Here is a 19,888-nt window from a genome sequence, read left to right on the forward strand (position 1 = left end):
ATTTAGATTTGGATTTCAATTGAGATTTGGATCTGGATCAAATCCTTAATTTCCAAATCAGCTACAACAGAAAAAAAAAAATTTGATTTTCAAATCTGTTCTGCAAGACATTATTCAATAATCCATATTTGTGGCAAGTACCTTTACCCTCACTGCTCCTCGACCTTGCACTAGCAGCAGCAGCAAAACGCAGCAAGACTTCCCTCCCTCGTACAACATGATCATGAAGATTATTGATGTATTTTGTATCCAAAACTCAAAGCCAAATACAAATACAAATACAAAAATGTGGTTTCCAAACGTGAACATTATCTTTGCTTTTTTCACTAGAATTTCAGCACTTGTTTTGTTAATGGGCACTCCACTCTAGTTGGCTATCAGTAGCATCTTGGGAGTTCAGAGTTTTTCAATATAGATACCACACGCTTTGATCCATCGTTGCCTAATTTAGCTAGTATGATTGAGAACCTCTATTTTCCCTTCATTCTAGTTCATACAAACAACATTCAAGGAGACCCCAACTTTACTAGAGAGCCAGCCATCCTCATCTACAAAATCCCACACAGGAGTGCCAATGCTCCTATTAAGCCCGAGTAAATTTTCTAACAAATGTCACCACGGCAAAAAGCAACTGTGAGACCAATGTTTGGCAACCATGAAAGACTATTCCATGGAATATTAGTAGGTCCAATTGAGAGACTATTCCATGAAATATTGGTAGGTCCAATTGAGAAAAGAGTTAGAGAGAAGAGTGGGGGGAGAGATTTGAAACAGCATGAGAGAAGAGAGCATGAAAAATCTCTTATAACAGCCAAAAATCGCCTGCTTAAAATTGGTTTTTTTTCCAGTTTTTCAGGGGTTTTCATGGTCCTCCCACGTTCTCAAGTCTCTCCCTCTCAGCCCATCTCTCACCACTGGCCCCACTAACATTCCATGGAATATTTTTAATTATTGCCAAACATACCCTCAATGTAGGGCACCATTTTGTTAAGAGCCAAATTTGGGCTTCTGCCATACTACACTGAAAATGGAATATTTTTAATTATTGCCAAACATACCCTCAATGTAGGGCACCATTTTGTTAAGAGCCGAATTTGGGCTTCTGCCATACTGAATCAGTGACTTTGTTTCCTTCCTGCATAGATGGCTCCAATCAAGATGAATACCATAAATCAGGAAGACAGTCTAAACACCCAGTTGGTCCGAACAGGACAGCATCAATCCTGCAACAAGTTATGCAATACAGAAATCCAAATTAATCCAGATCCAGCCATATTGCTATCCATTACTCACATGATTAGGATTTTCTATGAACAGAGGAAGAGGAAATTAATAGCCCCTTATTGTAACACTAACAATCAAGTACACCACCACCATTTACAGCATCTTAATTAAAACGGAGGCTCAAAGGTAACATAAAATTCTCTAAAGGTAGAATATGGAAGAATGAAAGAAAATTACCTTCACTTGAAGGAAAATCTCTGCGCGTATGCACTCTGCTTTATTCTTCAATTCTCCCATTGGGACGAAATTTGCTTGGTCTCGATCACAGAGGACATGAGCAAACTTCCATTCTCATGCTCACCATATGCAGAATGTAAGAAAAGGAGAAAGCGAACCAAAAACGAAAATGGGTGCACAGCACACTCGGAAGCCGTCCATTAACCCAAAGTAGTAACAAGAATTCAAAGGAGTAACAATAATGAAAAACCCAAGCCCCATAAAAACCAGTAATAGTTCCCTTCTGCTTGTCTCCTATAATCCTAAAGAGAAGCACTGTCGATAAAATACAATAGCATTTGGTTATGCATCACCCAAACAAGACGCTCATAATGGACGGTACAAAGCCAAGGATCAAGTGTCATTGTTTCAGTTGATTTGCATTGCTTCTGAATGGTACTTCTCCAACTCGGCGTCGAGGTCATCTGCGGATACTACTACCTGGTCACCACGACCTCCTCTCCCCCGTCCACGGCCCCTTCCCCATCCACGGCCACCACCTCCACCTCGAGGCCGTCCCATAGAGGCTGCGCCCCTTCCTGGTGCACTGTACCATATCAAAAGACACAATAAGTTTTTCAATAACAGCATAATGAGTATTCAACAATGAAGCAACATTTGAACAAAAGCAGCAAAAGAAGGCAATGCTAAAATAAACTCATAGCTTTTCGTCTCATTGGGTTGCTGCACAGAGAGAGAAAGAGAGAGAGAGAGAGAGAGAGAGAGAGAGAGAGAGAGAGAGAGAGAGAGTATTGCTATAAGATGTATGTAAAATAGAAGGGAATTGCTAGGGACCATCGCAGATGGCATTTCGCAGACCATCTGTTGCATGAGAGCAGCCACCACATGAATAAGACAATTGTGAGGCTGCTCTCTCATGCAACAGGTGGCCCGCGAAATGCCTTCTGCGATGGACGCTAGCAAATCCAGAAATAGAAAATAATGAAACAAGTGAGTCAGTTGAGTGTTAAATCGACTGTGTTTCCCAAGGAGCATTTTAAGTGATGTTATGATTAACAATCCCACCAATCAATCAGAGCACACAAACCAATTACTGATATAGTGGAAACAATTATGAAGTGACGGGGCTGAGTGAGTAAGCCTTCAGGCATGCCAGAAGTCACGAGTGGATAGGAGACGAATAGAGTATAACTGCATCTTCAGAGGTAGAGGTACGGGTACTCAAGTTTTTCCAATTATAGACCGACGATGCATATAGCTTTCATCATTGCTCTGAAACTTTTTTCATAGCTTGACTGCAATTTCAAATCAACTCAACTCAACTAAGCCTTTGTCTCAAACTAGTTTGGGTCGGCTAATGAATCCCTTAGAAAATTTTCATGAAGAAGGAGAAAGGATCTACGCGGCTCAAATTGACTAAGTACAATACCGACAGTAGTTGGGTTTGTCTACATTGATCATTTTCTTCCATTCTCTCCTATCCAAGATCATGTTCTCTGTTATGTTCCTAGCCCTAAAGTCTTTCCTCACTGTTTCTACCCAAGTTGTTTTCAGTCTGCCCCTACCTCTTTTTACCCCATCAACTTTCCTCACATTTTTCAAGCAGATATGTACCCTTCTTTAATACTTACAAAGAGACATGTCAAGAAGCACAAACCATTCTGGAATAAAGGGTAATGTTGAGGAATAAGGCTTAGGTTTGTCATTTATTATGTTCTCAATTTCAGATCAGATGACTCAAATATGGGTCCAATGTTTATTTCTATAAACCTACAGTGCTTCAGCATGCTGCTTCCCACAAATTGGGTACCAAAACAAAAATAATTGAATGGAGCATACTTTATTGGAGCAAAGAAAAACAAAGCACAACCAAGATGGTCAAGGCAAAAGCAACAGCAACAGCAACAACAAAAGGGTACATAAAATCAGAATCAGCCAAAAACATAGATGAGTCATGGTCCTCAAAGGGGGTGGGGGTCCCTAACCACCAATGAAGCTCTATACTCCATCGAGGGCCAGTGTGCCGCACCCCAGACCAGCTAGACCCAGATTCACCAAGGACAGGGTCTCTACGGCATTGACGCAGATCACATCTCATGATCACCTGAGAGAGGACTCAGAAATGACACAAAACTCCTTCACCTCAACCACCAGCCTATTCAAAGTGGATAAAAGAGACTCATCGAGAGGAGACCGACTTGAGGGAGCCTTTGAAAATCCTATTGTTTATATCCTTCCCCTATGATTTGTGGACACGAGTGTCACATGTCGACATGAACACGGAGTGTCGGACACGGCAAACCCCCAAAATTTAGAAACGGGGACACGTCTAAAATAGAAAGTATATATGATGCAGCAGCAAGTATTAGTTAAAGAAGAGCTACAAAAGAGTTTATAATAAGAGAATAGTTAATGATTTTTTTTTAAATATTAAGAGAAGAGTTAATAATAAAAAAGTTAAACACAATATGTAATAATAAAACTAAGCGTCACACTTGACACAGCACAAAAAAGTGTACACACAACACACCCACATTAAGTCTAACACTTATAGCAATACATTTAAAAGTGTCAAAAGGAGTGACGACACGGGTGGGTATGGATGTCGTGTTGGACACGGGCGGAGCGAGGAATTTTCTACAAGGGAGGCAAAAAATAGTTGTTATAAAATAATCAAAAAATTATTGTAAAGTACAAATTTCAATTCAAATTACTTCCAATTTAAAAAACATTTATATTTTTTTTTCCTACAGAAAATTTGCTCGGTTTTATTTGGCGATTTTTCATCTTTTGAGGTATTATAGTTATGAAGATTGGATTTGTGAATTATTAGGTGAGACGAATGCTTCTAGAACATATTTATGAAGTTGTTTGAAGAGTATTAAGAAAATTGCGAGTATTTCTCCATTTAACACGTATATATTCTTAGTACAATGTAGTTATTTTTCTTAATAAACTGTAACTAAATAGTGGGCCCCACTACATACATGCGTTTGGGTGGAGATGGTGGGCCACAGACCATGAAAACATAGTATGAAATGATGGGCCCCATCCAAACTATGCATAAGGTGGAAAAATATTTCACGATAGGGAAAATTCAAAAAACTGAGGCCAATAATCCGTTAAGACTCAAATCAAATTTCAAAATTTGTTGGGTATCCATTTAGGATAGTACCAAGACCATGTGGACCACCGGATGATGTTTTTACAATATCAATTGTCTTGATTTCATATACGTGTTTTCCTTGTTTAAACCCCAAAATTTCTTTTCCTTCTACTGTTGATCATAACAATTAAGAGTGGACTTCGGAGGGCAATTTTGTAGTAACTGTTACAAAATAATGGCAATTTGTTAATTACAAAAAAAGTTAAAGGAAAGTTGTCTTTATCCTAACTTTGCCGCACAAACCCTTCTCCTCTACGCCTAATTTTTGGCAAAAAACAAGGGGGCAATCCTATCCAAACCCCTGAGACACTAAGGATTTTTTGGAAAAGACCAACTCAAGGGAAATCCTATCCAAAAAACAAGGGGGCAATCTAGGGGTGGACATGGTTCCGGTTCGAACTGAGGAACCGAACCGAACCGGCACATATGGTTCGGTTCGGTTCGGTCCCATATTTATATGGTTCGGTTCCAGTTCTGATATCCTGGAACCGATGGAAATTCGGTTCGGTTCTGGGTTTGGGATCCAGGAACCGAGAACCGACCCTCACCTTAAAACCCAATGCCTCATCGCTTGATAAAATCACCCCACCCCCTTTTAATTCACCCCTCTTTAACGTGTTGCTTTGCCTTTAAAATTTTAATTCACCCCCCAAATTTGTGCTTGATTATTCCAAATTTGTGCATGTTTGTAGGTCATATATAATTTTTGCATTGCCCAAATTTGTGCAAATTTGTGCCTGATTATTCCAAATTCGTGCATGTTAGTCTTTGTAGTTCATATATAAACAGGACCGAACCGATTATAAATACGTTTAGGCAAAATATCTACATTTGGTGAAGGTCGGGTCAACCCAGAACCGAACCGAACCGATTATATATGGTTCTGGTTCAATTCGGTTCCAAACATATATGGTTAAGTTCTGGTTCCAATTTCAGTGAACCGATTATATATGGTTTGGTTCTGGGTATACCCCAAAACCGAACCGAACCGAACCATGTCCACCCCTAGGGCAATCCTATCCAAACCCCTGAGGCACTAAGGATTTTTTGGAAAAAACGAACTCAAGGGGCGCAGGCTGCCCCCCTTATGCTACATGTAGCCCGCCCCTGGTTGGACACAGTAGGACACGTGTGTCAGCAATAAATTCATAGTGTTGGCTAAATCATAGGCCACCACCGATGCAAGATTCCAGAGAATCTTTCCTCTCGACATTGTTTAAAAACTCCCCACGTCAATCGTCAACTCGCCTAAGTTTGCTCCCTTTCACCTTGGCTGAGTCAACTCGCCTAAGTCGGCTCCCTTTCACCTTGGCTGAGTTCTAGTCCAAGTCGATGTTTTACACTACCAAGTCAATTAGAACTCCTTTGACTCAAACCAGTTCTCGGCCGAGTCCATGTTTTCCCCTACCAAGTCAATGAGAACTCCTTTGACTCACCCCAGCTAAAGAAAAATTTACAGCGTCAATCATTGATTCGAGTGAGTGGATTCCCTCTTATCATGCCAAAGTCTGAGTTTTGAAACACTCCCTCTTGAAAGCGACCCTCAACAAGATGAAAATAAAAGTCCATAGCTAATGTGCAACACAATAGTGCATCTAAAGGTGGTCGACATAGTTCGCTAACCTGCACATGGCAAAGGGTTAATAATATCCCAGTTCCAGCTGTCTCCCTACCAGAAGTGCATATTGTGAACAGTTTTTGTTTCTGGTAAAAAAAAATTTTTTTTTTTTTGAATGGTGTTTTTATTTCTGGTAATCTTGGATTATAAACTCTAACCTATTCTTTTTTTATTTGTCTTCTTGAGACAAAGTTGTGATGTGTATTTAGAAGAAAGTATATAAAGAAATGATTTAAGAGTGAGCAGTGTCTTTTGTGCTAGTCTCTCAAGTCTCAGTAACCAATTTGCAAAAAAACATGTGGTGGAACCGTCATTTGTGGCTATTAGGAATCTACATAACCATTGACAAAACCGGGCATGGAAAACCAATCGATATTTACAGTTCTTATGTCATTGAATTTTTGTCATAAGAAAAGAAAAATAAATTAATAAAATCATACATAACAAAGAAAGAAAAGAGTTTGACCATTCGAAATTCCACCAGGAAGCAGATTTGTAACAATATTAGCCTCACATATGTGGAGCAACCACCAGTCTACGCAAGTCCAATACCTCAACAATGCAATGGAGCTGTTCACCACATGGTTTTAAACCTCCACAGCCATGTGTCAATTGACTTCCATAGGAACTAAATTCCGAAGGTTGATTCGTTACAGTGCACCCACGTGAAAAAAAAAAACCCATATACCTAACAGATATTAATGTCATCTCATTAATAAGATGAGAAAGCTGAAAGTGAAAAGAAATTGCACAATCAGCAGCTTTCAAAACATTTATACATGTTTAGAATGAAAATTATTATTGCATACATGGGCTACAACGCATGTCACTAGATGTTTGATTTTATCAAACCATTACAGATGGTTGGCTTGCTTAAATGATGGTTTATAAGTGTGTGTATATGAGTTTATTCTACCATTTCCTAAAGTTTCATTTTAAATGTCCATTGTTTCAATGGAATTTCATAAACTTCCATGATTTTAACAAGATTACCGTGGGCTTCCATAAGCTTCCACAAATTACTTCCACCTTCATGGGGAGAAGTCAGCGATGCTATTTATTTATTTTTTGGGATTTTTTGCGTGCGTGGGTTGGTTGTGTGTGTTTGGGTGGTGGTGGTGGGGGGGTGTGTGCGTGTCTTTGTGTTTGGGTGGTGGTGGGGTGTGAGTGCGTGTGTCTGTCTGTCTCTGTGTGTGTGTGTGTGTGGGGTGGGGGGGGGGGGGGGGGGGGGGGGCTGACTTGTATTTTACAAGATTACCATCGTTTCAATGGTTTCCTTTCTCCTCAAATCAGCACACCGGCAGATGGAAAGCTGACTTGTATGTTGGAGATGCAACGCTTGCCAGCTGCTATACCTGGACATGAAAATCCCCAGGCCAAATAAGGACAAAAAGTGTATCCTCCAATTGAGTCTTGATCATCTCTGATCAGCTTATGGATCACTTAATTTGGTTCCAAAAAGGCAGCTATGAGTAGAAGAGAAGCTCACTCAGTAATAAATAAAACAATTGAAACTCATCCATCATATCCCAAAGAGGCATTCAATTTACACTGTTCTTATTCCCAATCATCTATCTACGATCTCCATGTTTTCTCCACACACCTATGAACCTCAGTCAAGCAGTGAACTAAACTGATGGCACCAAACTGTCTCTCACCTCCACCTCAACATAAATAAGGTGCACGTATAGTACACCATCATCATCATTGCCACTCCAAAATCCAAATTACATCTTCAGAATAACCTTCTAGATGATGCTATCTTGGAAGGTTTATGTTCGAAAAGGAACATAACAGCCTACTTCTCCAGAGTGTGGGAGCTCCAATTGATCGAATTATGTATGCAACAACTAATACCAATCCATAAATTCAATTCCATTAGAACCCAGTAACAATATAACCGCGCGAATAGTAAACCTTCGAAAATATGACCACGATAAAAACCATTTAAGGTATAACCCATAGATAGAGGGAAAGAAGTTCCTAACACGAAGGGAATTAGGAGATGACACATAATGAAAAGAATCTTGTCATGAACCTAGCTATCATCTGATAATCGATGGATTAATAGCAACATCTACACTATATATAACCGGAAATACTTGGTTGTACTTAATATTGTTAAGTACATTTAGATATGTACCAATTTATAATCTACTTATCCAAGCAACAATAAGATAGTGACCAATGACCAGCGACCAAATCTATTCCAATGCTTCCAATCTGGTAAACTTTTTGAGATAAATTCTCATTATCTGTGAAAATAAAAGGAATAAAAAGACACTCATAACTACAGGTCAATTCATAAATAGAACAATTTGAAACAATTTCTCATGGTTAATTAAATGCCTTAGTTGGATCTCTACCCAAGTTGAGTAGCTAAAGATCTCCTTCTATCAAGCTTGTACGCACTACATGGTTTTTTTTTTGTTTGAATGGTAATGAATCATTAATAAGATAAAGAATATACAACACTGACCGAGGAGGTCATGTAAGAAAATGCAGAGACAAGAATAAGAAAGGCACAAGCTATGAAAATACAAGTAAACAACTATCACGGAGGGAGGAAGTCGAAGAGTTCTAACTCGCTCCTCGCTACTCCTTCCTTAGCCAATCTATCTGCATCCGAATTCGCCGATCTTTTCACGTGAAAGAAAGATACACCTGAATCCCCAACATGATCCATAATCTCATCAATCCATCACGCAAATCTCCAGGGGTGCGGACAGCTGCCTTTCAACCATCTAATTACATTTAAAGAGTCTCCTTCCACTATCACCCACGCCAAGTCTTGCCACTCAACCAAATTAATACCCTGAAGGACCGCTCTAACCTCAGCCATTAGCGTATGCAATCCCTAGAGGTCTAGAGAAAGGCAAAAGCGTAATACCCTCTGCATCTCTCAAAAGACCTCCCACCCCAGCAAGACCCGGATTTTTCAAGCTAGGTCCATCAAAGTTTAGCTCAAGGAAACTCGAGGAAGGAGGAGACCACCTCCGAATCACTTGCTCTATCCGAGCGCCACCGATACACACCTCTTTCCAGCCGTGCCAAAGGTCACAAGCAGAAACAAATCTAAAGAGAGGAAGAACACTAACCCAAGAAATGGTCAAATCAATCGCCTTGTTGGGCCTTTTACAACAACCTTCAAAATTCTGGCATTTCCTTCTTTCCAAAGAGTCCAAATCATCGCAAGCAATGCCATATTCCATAATACTTTACTTCTCTTCTTCCAAGGGGCAAACGACCATGAGTCCAAGAGATGATCCAAATGAGCTGGGAACACCCAAGATATGCCAAAACCTTTTAAGGATTCTGCTTCGGGCTTCTTTGGCGAACTTGCAGTGTATATGCAAATGGTCCACCGTTTCCCAGGCTTCAATACAAAGGGCAAAATGATCCACAATTATCACGTGACGGCTACGCAAGTGGTTGACGGTCAATATTTTGTCAAGGGCAGTAGTCCAACCAAAAGCATGCACCCGCGGGGGTGCCAGGATGCTCCACACTTTAGCTGCAGGCAGGGATGGCGTGCCAAGATTGCTAGTGATAAAAAAGAATTGACACTGAAGACCCTGGAAGTGCACCACATCCAAACTCTCTTGTCAATACCCGAGCTTCTGATGAACTGCCCTTCCACAATCTCCAAGAGCCAAGCTACCCTCTCAAATTATCTATCAAAAAAGCTTCTTCTAAAATGAAGATCACAAGAGAAGCCAAATTCCCCTCTTACAATGCAATCCTTCACACATGCCTCCTTCTTTGACACAATAAAAAGATCAGGGAAGATGTCACATAAAGCCTCATCATCACACCATTTATCCTTCTAAAACTTGATTATCTCCCCTGAATACACCTGAAACTGAATTCCTTCATTGAATTTGAATTTTCCTGAATACACCCGAAACCGAATTCCTTCATTGAATTTGAATTTAATTTTAAAATGCCTCTCCACCATGCACTACATGGTTAATAGTTAGCCAGAATAGAAACAGAAGGCGAAAAGAACTGTACCTGAGAGCATGTTATGGTGACAAGGAGTTTAAATCCTACCACGAATCACAATGACCAAACAAAACAACAAGGAGATGACAGACACTCCATAGAAAGAAAAGAGGGACCTGATAAAATTATGTGACCCCAAAAGCTGCCTCATGCATGTACAAACCAAAATCAAGTTGTAACACCAAAGCAGGCAGATGAACAGTAAGAAGAAATTTCCAAACGTTCTAGCATTCATCATTGTATATGTTGCAATTTCCATAGGCACTTCACATTGAAAATGTTAGTTGTGTAAACTTTCAACAGTAAGCAGAATAAATCATCATCCTTGCATTAGAAATCTCCCCAGCATACAGTTTTTGACATAATAAGACATGATTCAAGTAAGATATATAGCGGTAATTCAAGCCAATTTAAAAAAAAGGTAACTTAAGTAAGATATGTAGAATATACTAGCACTCCTGGCCCATGCTATGTATGGTGTAAGGAAGGTGGACCCTACCATCAAATCATGAGGTGTAAAATGGCAGGCCCCACCCCATCAAAATTATGAGGTGCAAAATGGTGGGCCCATCCTGTGTATGGGTTTGGTTTGAGATAGTGGTGTCATGGAATCAAAACATGAGCCGCTAGATGGTGAAGCCCACCGAATCCAAACATGATGGGTAAATAGTGACCCCACCCAAACTATGCACGGGTAGGGGTGTCAACGGATCCACTTCGGGTCGGATCCATTCAAATTCCTTATCGGTCGGGTCGGAGTCGGATTGATCCATTTTAATTCGGACCGTCCATCGGAGTGTCATATTATGTCCCACTAAGCTAAGTAAACAATTAATTTTAAAAAAAGAGAGAGATAGAATGGCAGTCCACTATTAGTGTGTCTCTATGCATCTTCTTCAACTAAATTAAAATTTTGTCTATGTTTAATCTGTGTGTATAATAATGTTGTAAACAATAAAACTAATCAAAATTCTACACAAATATAATGTATAACTATTATCAAAGACCTGAAAGCTTTCTAGGGCAATGTAAGATCTACGAACAAGGGAGTCTCTCTAGATGAAGTCCTCTTGAGTTTCTTGTCTTCTTGAGAGATTGGGATTTGGGATCGCCGTTGTTGTTAATGGTAGCCGGATAGCCAAAAGAACAAAACCCTAAAACCACTCTCTCTTTTCCTTCGTGAAAGTATGAAATGAAATGACTGAAATGAGTGAAATCCCATTCCCATCCGATCCATTAAGTGATAAGAGAGATTTTGACCAAAATACCCTTCATAGAACAGTTAGCGTTAACAAAATTTGGAGGGTATTTTTGCAAAACACTTCGGATCTTGACTATCCAATGGGCATCTGTGGCGTGCCCATACCCAATCCAAAAATTTTCGGATCCCAGATTTGATGATCCGAAATATGCCCATGGATCCTATTCATATGTTTAGATCTCATTCATTAATGTTTGAATTCTAACGATCCATCGGACCGTCTGGATCCATTGACACCCCTATGCACGGGATGAAAATTAGTGCCCCCTACCATATGCATCGGTATAAAATGGAGGGCTTACCACATCAAAACATGTGCTCCACACCATAAAAATTATGGTATGTGAAATGGTGGGGCCAGCCTATGCTATGGGTGGGCATAAATTGGTGGGTCCCACCCATGCTATGCAAGAGGCTAAATGGTGGGCCCACAACATTAAGATGTATAAAATGGCAGGCTCTACACCAAAAAAAAAATATGATGTGCAAAATGCATGGATAAAAAATGGCGGGCCTACCGTTTTGCAAAATACGTAAAAGTGTGGGCTGAATGCTATTCATGAGGAGTAAATTCATTGAAACCAGGGAAACGGAGATTTTATGTTTAATTTTCCCTCCAAGAGAGAGAGAGAGAGAGACCATGTATCCATCAGTTTTGATGGCGAGATCAGCGGCAAAATGAGAAAAAAATTTAGAGATTATAATCATTATATATAAGCAAAGATATACCCAAAAGAAAAAAATATATAGTTGTTACAAATGATACACACAATTTTACATTCCTAATAGTTTGTTGATAGCTGGTGGTTGCTATCTTGAGATTGCAAGCGGCAAAACCAACTTTCAAGGAGAAAAGATTGTCCAGCAAAAATATTTCTTGGAAAAAAAGATGAATGACGATGGAAAGAAACATGCTTAGTATAAAACTATAAATTATAGATAGATAGATAGGTAGATAATAAGCACGAGGACCAAACAAATATTTGATAATCAGCACTGTGCTTTAACATAAAGTGCTTTGACATCAGCACTGTAGACTACAAAATTCAAAGCATCTCTAATGTTCAAGCTTTCAAATGGATGATTGAATAATACCATTCAAAAAATAAAATGGATGATTGAATAAGGTTCTCTTTGAACAATGGCTAAAAAGTATACCTTCTGGGAATGCCATTAGGGTTTCCCAATATGCCATTCGTGACCTGTGGTACAGCTGCAGGGGTTACGACATTTGTTCCCACGATCTCTATTTTCATTGGCTTCCCATCAAGCTGCACGTTGTTGTATCTCTTAACAGCCGCTACGGCATCCGGCCGTCGTGAAAACACAACTTCTGCCGTTCCCTACAAGAAAGAATTTTCTTAACTATGGCACGTCAAAAGAACTCCTTGGATGAACCAGACAATGCCAAACTTTAGGAGATACCTTTGATCTTCCACTCCTATCATAATGGACCGAGTACCGTTTCAGGTCACCAACCTCTGAAAAAAGTTCCTGCAAAGTTAAATTTGTATCAGAAAACTAGAAAATTAGTATTTAATTATTTATAATCGTCAACTCATTTCCTAGAATTGAAAATTTCAAGCAAACACATCCACAAAGAAGCAAAATGAAAACCAATGGAAAACTTGTGCTAACCATAGAAAGTCAACAGTATATTTTGATAAAGAACTAGCAGATTAAACATAATGTCATCAATCACCGAGTTGGAAAACAAAAGGCATCTGAACCATAATAAGTTACAACTTTATCTCTCCCAAGAAAGGCGCTTTTGTCAAAGACAGGCGTATCGCGGATAACATTTCTATAGCTCAAGAGATGACGGGTGGTCTGAGAAAGAAGGTCAAAGGAGGAAACATTTTGCTCAAAATTGACATGGCCAAAGCATATGACAAGCTGAATTGGGGGGGATTTCTTCATGAAGTCCATTCCAAGTTTGGCTTCTCTGAGAGATGGAGAAACCTTATCAATGAAGCGACTGAAAAATGTTGGTTCACTGTGGTTCTGAATGGGGAACCCCATGGGTACTTCAAGTCTACGAGGGGTCTGCGGCGAGGGGATCTGCTCTGTCCATGCCTATTCAACTTAGCAGAGGAAGTATTGAGTAGACAAATTTCTAGATAGTTACAAGAAAGAAGATCAAAGTATTTTGTGTCCAGTAGATCCAGCCTTTATGCCGATGACACAATAATATTCTTCAATGGGGGCGAGAACAGTCTTAATCAGACCATGCAGTTTTTGGGTACATACAGAAAGGTGTTTGGACAGCTAATCAATAAAGGAAAGAGCTGTTTTTCCATTGCCGAGAAAATACCATTGTGCAAGAAGAGGTCTATTGGGGAAACCACTTGCTTCTTGCTCAACGTTATAATGTATGTGGATGCTCTTCTTATGGGATGGAAGAAATCTGCTTATTTCAATCCACTGATTGAGAAAGAGAGGTTAAAATTGAAGGGTGGTAAGGGAGATTGATCTCTTCTCATTAACCATGTTTTAAGCAGTATCCCATTTACATATCATCAACGCTTGGTCCTCCAAAGAAGATAATCCATTGGATTGACAGTATAATTGCTAATTTCTGGTGGGGCAGCTCCAACTTTGGATCAAAAACTCATTGGGTGGCCTGGAAGTGCATTTACAAATTCAAGGAAGAGAAAGGTCTGGGAACCAAAGCAATGCTGGACTATTGCAAGGCCTTTTGCATGAAATCACTCCACAAATTTCATCTAAGGGATTCCCACTGTAGTGAATTCCTCATCTCAACTTATAGTAGAGGGAAGCACTTGAATTTGGTGGAACCTTGTAGCAGTAACTGTAAGCAGTGGCAGGAAATTTTGGATTGCAGAACGGTTTGGAAAGGGAATTCAAAATGGTTAGTTGATTAGGGTAAAATCGGTTTTTGGCCAAATATCTAGCTTGGATGCTGTCTATTAATCAAATTGGTTAAAAAAGGAAATAGTGAGGACTGAGGAGTTATTAGCTAGAATTTTTTTCTATGCACTGTCTGGAGGGAGGCTGGAAATTGGAAGATTGTGCCGAAACAACCTTGGTCGATCAGCTATCATTGGCAAACCATTTTAGACTTGATGTCTTGCATCTTGTTGTTAAATATGAATTCAGAGAGGATGACTCTGCAGCCGATGCTTTAGTGAATGAGGCAGGCGTATCATCCAAAGCTACCTGCATGACTGTGTCTACAGATCTGGGAGGGTGTTGCCTAAAAAGGAAAGAGGAACAATGAGATGTGATGTGTTGGGTCTCCCCAACATTCGCCCTTCATCTGGCTAGGGGTTTCTTTGCTCCCTTGTCGTTTCGGTTTCTAGGAATGGCTATATTGGGTGGCTTTCTAGGGGTTTAACTTGTGTTATTGAGGCAAGGCGGCTGGTCCTCCACTTTGTTCTTCATTATATATAATATTTGTGGTTCGCACCAGGACCGCTAAATTTTCCGGATTAAAAAAAAGTAATGACATCCAAGGAACTGGCTTCCTACCAAACAGGCCTCCGAAATTCCACCTAAAATATCTTTTGATCAATTCGAAATGGTAGTTTAACAGTGGAAAATGACAGGCATTCATAACTACAATTCCGCAAAATATTCCCATACTACTATAGATGTTACAGTTGACTACAAAAAAATTGTCAATCATGAATTCATGATAATTTGGGTACATGTCACCATGGGGATTAAAGGTTTGATAATGGCAATTAAAGGTTTGAAATCCTTGTCACATCCATTGCCAATGTTTTTAATAGCGATAAGTGAAAATCAGGCATTATAGTTTTCTGAGTCGAATTGAATTTTGGGTACAGCTCTTACGCTCGGGTTATTTTTTTCTTCTAAAATTCAGGTTCAAAGTTGTGGTTGTGGATGCCACATAGTGCAAAGCTCAATGAGTCCCTAGTGATCCATATTCCATACCATGAGACTTGACACACAAACATGACCTTGTCCAATCAGAAACATAAGCAGCTCAACCTCAATATGTCATTGTAGCTATATTAGATCCAGGAAAGTTATCTACCCAACAAGGACCCCACGTATCCTACGAGGACCCAAACCCTAAGTTAGCATCAAGGATGGCTTTGCATCTATATTGAAATTTAGCATCGGCCAACCACTCTAAACTTCCCATGCACCACCAGCTAAACCACATATGTAAGCCCTAGATCAACACATCCAATACGTGCATTCAACTAATCAGCAAAATGCTTCTAAAACATGGCCAATAAGAAAAGTTAGGAACCTTCAAGATTAATGATTGCACTTTTAGCTAAACAACCATACACAAGATCATCAATGGTCTTTTGTTATGCCCACCCTTCAAAGGTTCCATGGTTATAAGAAGAAAATAACATGCCACACCACCTCATCTGGTCCAGTATTTCAAAACTCATCGACTCGGTTCAACATGGAATGGATGTGTCCACATTTTGGGCCATGGACTCGGCAACTTTTTGCCAAGTCAAACACAAATATAACCTTTCTTAATAATTGATGTGCCAGCAACGAAACATTATCCTGATTCATCAGCACCCTCAGCTAACACAAATCAAAGTACACATGGATGGAATTCTACCTTGCTCAACAAAAGATTGTATCATAATCCCAAGTCTCTTCAACCCACCAACGAGAAAAAAGATGTGAATTTCACGGCCATCAACGCATAGCCTCCCATTTAATCCAATGGAAAGAAAAGGTGACCAATACGTTTCCACTTGGGATCCTAAAAACCATTACTCCAAGGGGACATCTTGATTAAATGACCTTCAAGCCTCTTAGGCCCACCATCAACAGAGACATCTGCTTCCACCCTAACCCACGATCTCGCAAAACTAGCCCTGCTGTCATACTCCACTGAAAGGACGGAAGGCATACAACATCCTCATCTACTTGAATTTAGACTGTTGCACGCAATAGAAGCTCTTCGTTGTAGGTTATGCAGGAGTCCATTCAAATTAAAGAGTTGCAGCATTAAAGAGAAAGCAATGAATGGTATAACTGTGAAAAAACCATCTTCTCTGAACCCTAATTCCATGTTGCCCTCTGAGCACCATTAGATCAAGAAAAATTGCCTCGTATCCCTCCAATGCTCAATTATAGGATGAGTAATACAAACATCCAGTTCAGTGATAAGATATTATTAAAGTTCAAGGCATAGAAGAGAAGATGTTAAAACATAGAGCAGAAAATGCTTACCCCCCCCACCCCCCCTCCCCTCTCTCTCCTCCCACAGCCCAACAACAAAAAGAAAAGAAAAGTAAAAAAAGATTTCAATCTGTTTCGTGCCTAGATTGGTCCCACCTGGAGTGCAATAAATTAGTTTAGATTTTAGCAATTTGCAGGATTTGCTTTGTAGTTGTTTGGTATGTGTAAGAATCTTGGAGATAATGGTTAGGGTTTCTAGATTGACCTCCTGGGTAGGAGTTTTAAGATGAAGTGGTCAAGTGGGTTTTCTATAAATAACATGCAACTAGTTTTTTTTTTTTTTAATGTAGCTTTTTTTAAAAAAATGTAGAATTTTATCCCATAAATTGTGTTTTGAGCACAATGGAGGACCGATCATTCCCTCAAGTGGGTCAAGAGGCTGATCTTCCCTCTAAGAAGATCAAATCCTCGGTTCCTAACACAATCTGCAGAAAAAGAAACTGCAAGCAAATCCCTTACTAAAAAAAAAAAAAGCAAAGCAAATAAACAAGAATGAAAAAACAAAGGAAAGATCTTACCTTGATGTCCTCATTCGAGACGCCGTAATCTAAGTTGGAAATGTAGAGCTTCGTACCCGTCTCTATTGCCGAAGCTCGAGCAGGCGGCGCCGAGAAAGCCGCCGCCTGATCCGAGAACATATCATGCTGCCAAGCAGCATCCGGCGCTTGAACAGGCTGTTCATAAAGATCGAAAAAAGTCAGAAAATTAAGAGAGAAAATCTAACTTTTTACGAAACATAAACCCTAGCTTTCTATGAAGCCATCATAACCAGAGGAACGGGAAAAACAAAAAGATTCGACATCAACTTTACAGATCTGATGAGAAACATAAACCCTAGCTTTCTATGAAGAGATCAGAACTAGAGAAACGGGAAAAACAAAAAGATCGGATAAGAAAGTTACAGATCTGATGAGAAACCCTAACTAGCTGACCTTTCCCATGGAATAAGGTGTAGTCCGATTTGCTCCACGGTTTGAGAAGCGACGATTCGGACCCGGGCCGGATCCTCGGCCACGGGCCCGGAAATTACCCCCGCCAGGTTTTTTGTTGTTCTTGATCAGATCGTCGAGCGACATGTCCAATGAACTGGACATCTTCAAAAAAGCAAGAAATTCGGATGAAGAAGAGAGGGTTAGATGGAGAAAAGGAGAGAAATAATAGAGGGTATAAAGGGGGTTTTAGGGTTTTGCAGAAGGTTAGAATGAGAAAAAGGCGAGGGTAGGAGAAGATAGAGTAGGGATCGGGGAAGAACCCGGAGAGACTCGGAGCGGTTTTGGGTGTTTGGGTTGATAAACCTGCATAGATCTTTTCGAGTTAGGGTATGTTGTGTGAAATGCCCTTCGTTAAACATTATTACTAATATTAGATAAATTGATGTTGGTCAACAAAGGGTGTCGTGGTGTAGTTGGTTATCACGTCAGTCTAACACACTGAAGGTCTCCGGTTCGAGTCCGGGCGACGCCAATGTTTTTAGCGGATTCCCTATTATAATTTCGTAGTAACATTTTGTGCCTTTTTTTTGGGCAGCAATTTTTTCGCCGCCATTGTAGGATAATGCGCCCTCCCCCCAAGTCAAAAAGCGTTAAAGTCTCGCACAATTCAGTTCAAGGGGGGTGCATTATCCTACAGTGGGGTGAGAAAATCATGTCCCTTTTTTTCATTTTGATGTTCCTTAACTAAATTAGAAAGGAAAATTTTTCCCCAAAACTAAGAGAAATTTGGTGGGGCCCATGTAGGATAATGAGGCACACATGTACACTAACGGGGTGAGTGTGAGATGAAAAAGAAAAACTAATGGGTATAAATGTATGCTGATAAAAATTTAATATAAATGGTCGTCACATGTCCGTAGGTGTGCAATTTAGATGTGGTCGGTCTGTTCTTTTGCTAAAAAATTGGAACCGACCCAAACCATGCCCAATTTTATGGCAAAAGTTTCAACAAAATTCTAAATCGACCCCAACTGCACCCTAGGGCTGATATATATATCATCTACTAGGGAGACAAGAGTGCCCAATGACCAAAAATATTCATTTGTGGTACACCTTTTACTGATAAGAGAGATTTTATATGGGGAAATGTTACCTGCACAACCAAGTTTGGTTTTTCTAATTGCACAAATGCAGCAAATTTTTTTTTTTTCAATTGGCTTGTTAGAGATTTTTGCGAAAGTTGATGATCTCTGACAGCTCTTTGAATAAAAGAAGATAAGATGTGTTTGCGCAAGAGTGATGATATTTTCACCCTCCCCCCAGTACTTGCACACCCCACTTATAACGTGATTTGACGTATAGCTGCCCACTTTTCACGTCAAATCAGGTTATCAGGGGGGCGTGCACATAATGCGGGGGGTGAAATTATCATCTCCCTTGTGCAAATATCAAAACAAGGATGTGCTGATAATATATGGCGAAAGCCTATACAGTCCAACAGTTTTCAAAATGAACAGTATTGTGTAGCTTACACCAGAGGATGTCCGTACCGTCCATTTGATGGGCCACAACCTAAATAGACTATAAGGTCTTACACCAAGAAAACTCCAAACGCGAACCATCCATTTGATGGGCCACTTACACCAAGAAAACTCCAAACGGGAAATAGCATAGGTCAACGATCAATGTGCCCCCGATTCTTCTAAATACTTGCCTATAGTTACAAAACCTCTTCAAGTGGTGGCCCGGGTAGGGCCCAATAAGTAAAGGGATATGGATTTATCATTTCCCCAAGGACATTTAGTCAAAAGGTACCACAAAATATCTGAAAATAGTGACATGGACCCCTTCAATTTCAAACTTGTGAAAGGGTACCATTTTGCTTTTCCTGACAAGGTTTTTTACCGAAATACCCTTCACCCTCAAAATATACACGTTAAGCCATAAAAACAGGGAGAAAAAAGTGTTTTATTTTTTACACGTGGAAAATGGGGTGACCAAGAGATGAAATGGGGGTATCACACCTGGAAAATTTTGGGTTGATGTCTGTTGGGCCTGGAAGAGGTTACCAGCACAAGGAAAATGGGGGTACCACATATGAAAATTGGGTGACCAAGAGATGAAATGGAGGTATCACACCTGGAAAATTTTCATATTTTGTATCCAAAACTCAAATCCAAATCCAAATGAGGTATCCAAACATGGCCTAAAGGTACATGAAGATCTTATTGTTGTTT

The 19,888-nt window shown here is 39.9% G+C and overlaps 1 protein-coding gene and 1 non-coding gene across 2 annotated transcripts; one reads left to right on the forward strand and one right to left on the reverse strand.

Annotated features, from left to right (window-relative positions):
• Positions 1-1,633: 1,633 nt before the first annotated feature.
• On the reverse strand, positions 1,634-18,019 carry LOC143847839 (THO complex subunit 4A-like). Its single transcript, XM_077356625.1, has 5 exons — positions 17,652-18,019; positions 17,238-17,393; positions 12,937-13,005; positions 12,670-12,854; positions 1,634-2,047 (listed from the first exon to the last, which is right to left on the reverse strand). The coding sequence occupies exons 1-5, from the start codon at positions 17,811-17,813 to the stop codon at positions 1,870-1,872; spliced, it is 750 nt and encodes a 249-aa protein (XP_077212740.1). The 5' UTR covers positions 17,814-18,019; the 3' UTR covers positions 1,634-1,869.
• Positions 18,020-18,109: 90 nt separating this feature from the next.
• TRNAV-AAC (transfer RNA valine (anticodon AAC)) lies at positions 18,110-18,183 on the forward strand. Its single transcript has one exon. It is a non-coding gene; the product is annotated as a tRNA-Val (tRNA).
• The last annotated feature ends 1,705 nt before the right edge of the window (positions 18,184-19,888 follow it).

The sequence above is a fragment of the Tasmannia lanceolata genome, unplaced genomic scaffold (genome assembly GCF_043159265.1).
Source record: "Tasmannia lanceolata isolate RefF3 unplaced genomic scaffold, GAP_Taslan_0.1 ptg000016l, whole genome shotgun sequence".
NCBI classification, from domain to species: domain Eukaryota; kingdom Viridiplantae; phylum Streptophyta; class Magnoliopsida; order Canellales; family Winteraceae; genus Tasmannia; species Tasmannia lanceolata.

Excerpts from the sequence above, each read along its gene's own strand:
- LOC143847839 (XM_077356625.1), bottom strand. The coding sequence starts at position 17,813 with ATGTCCAGTTCATTGGACATGTCGCTCGACGATCTGATCAAGAACAAC. Across the intron at positions 17,394-17,651 it reads CACCTTATTCCATGGGAAAG|CCTGTTCAAGCGCCGGATGC; the intron begins GTCAGCTAGTTA and ends CTTTATGAACAG. Across the intron at positions 13,006-17,237 it reads TCTCGAATGAGGACATCAAG|GAACTTTTTTCAGAGGTTGG; the intron begins GTAAGATCTTTC and ends TTAACTTTGCAG.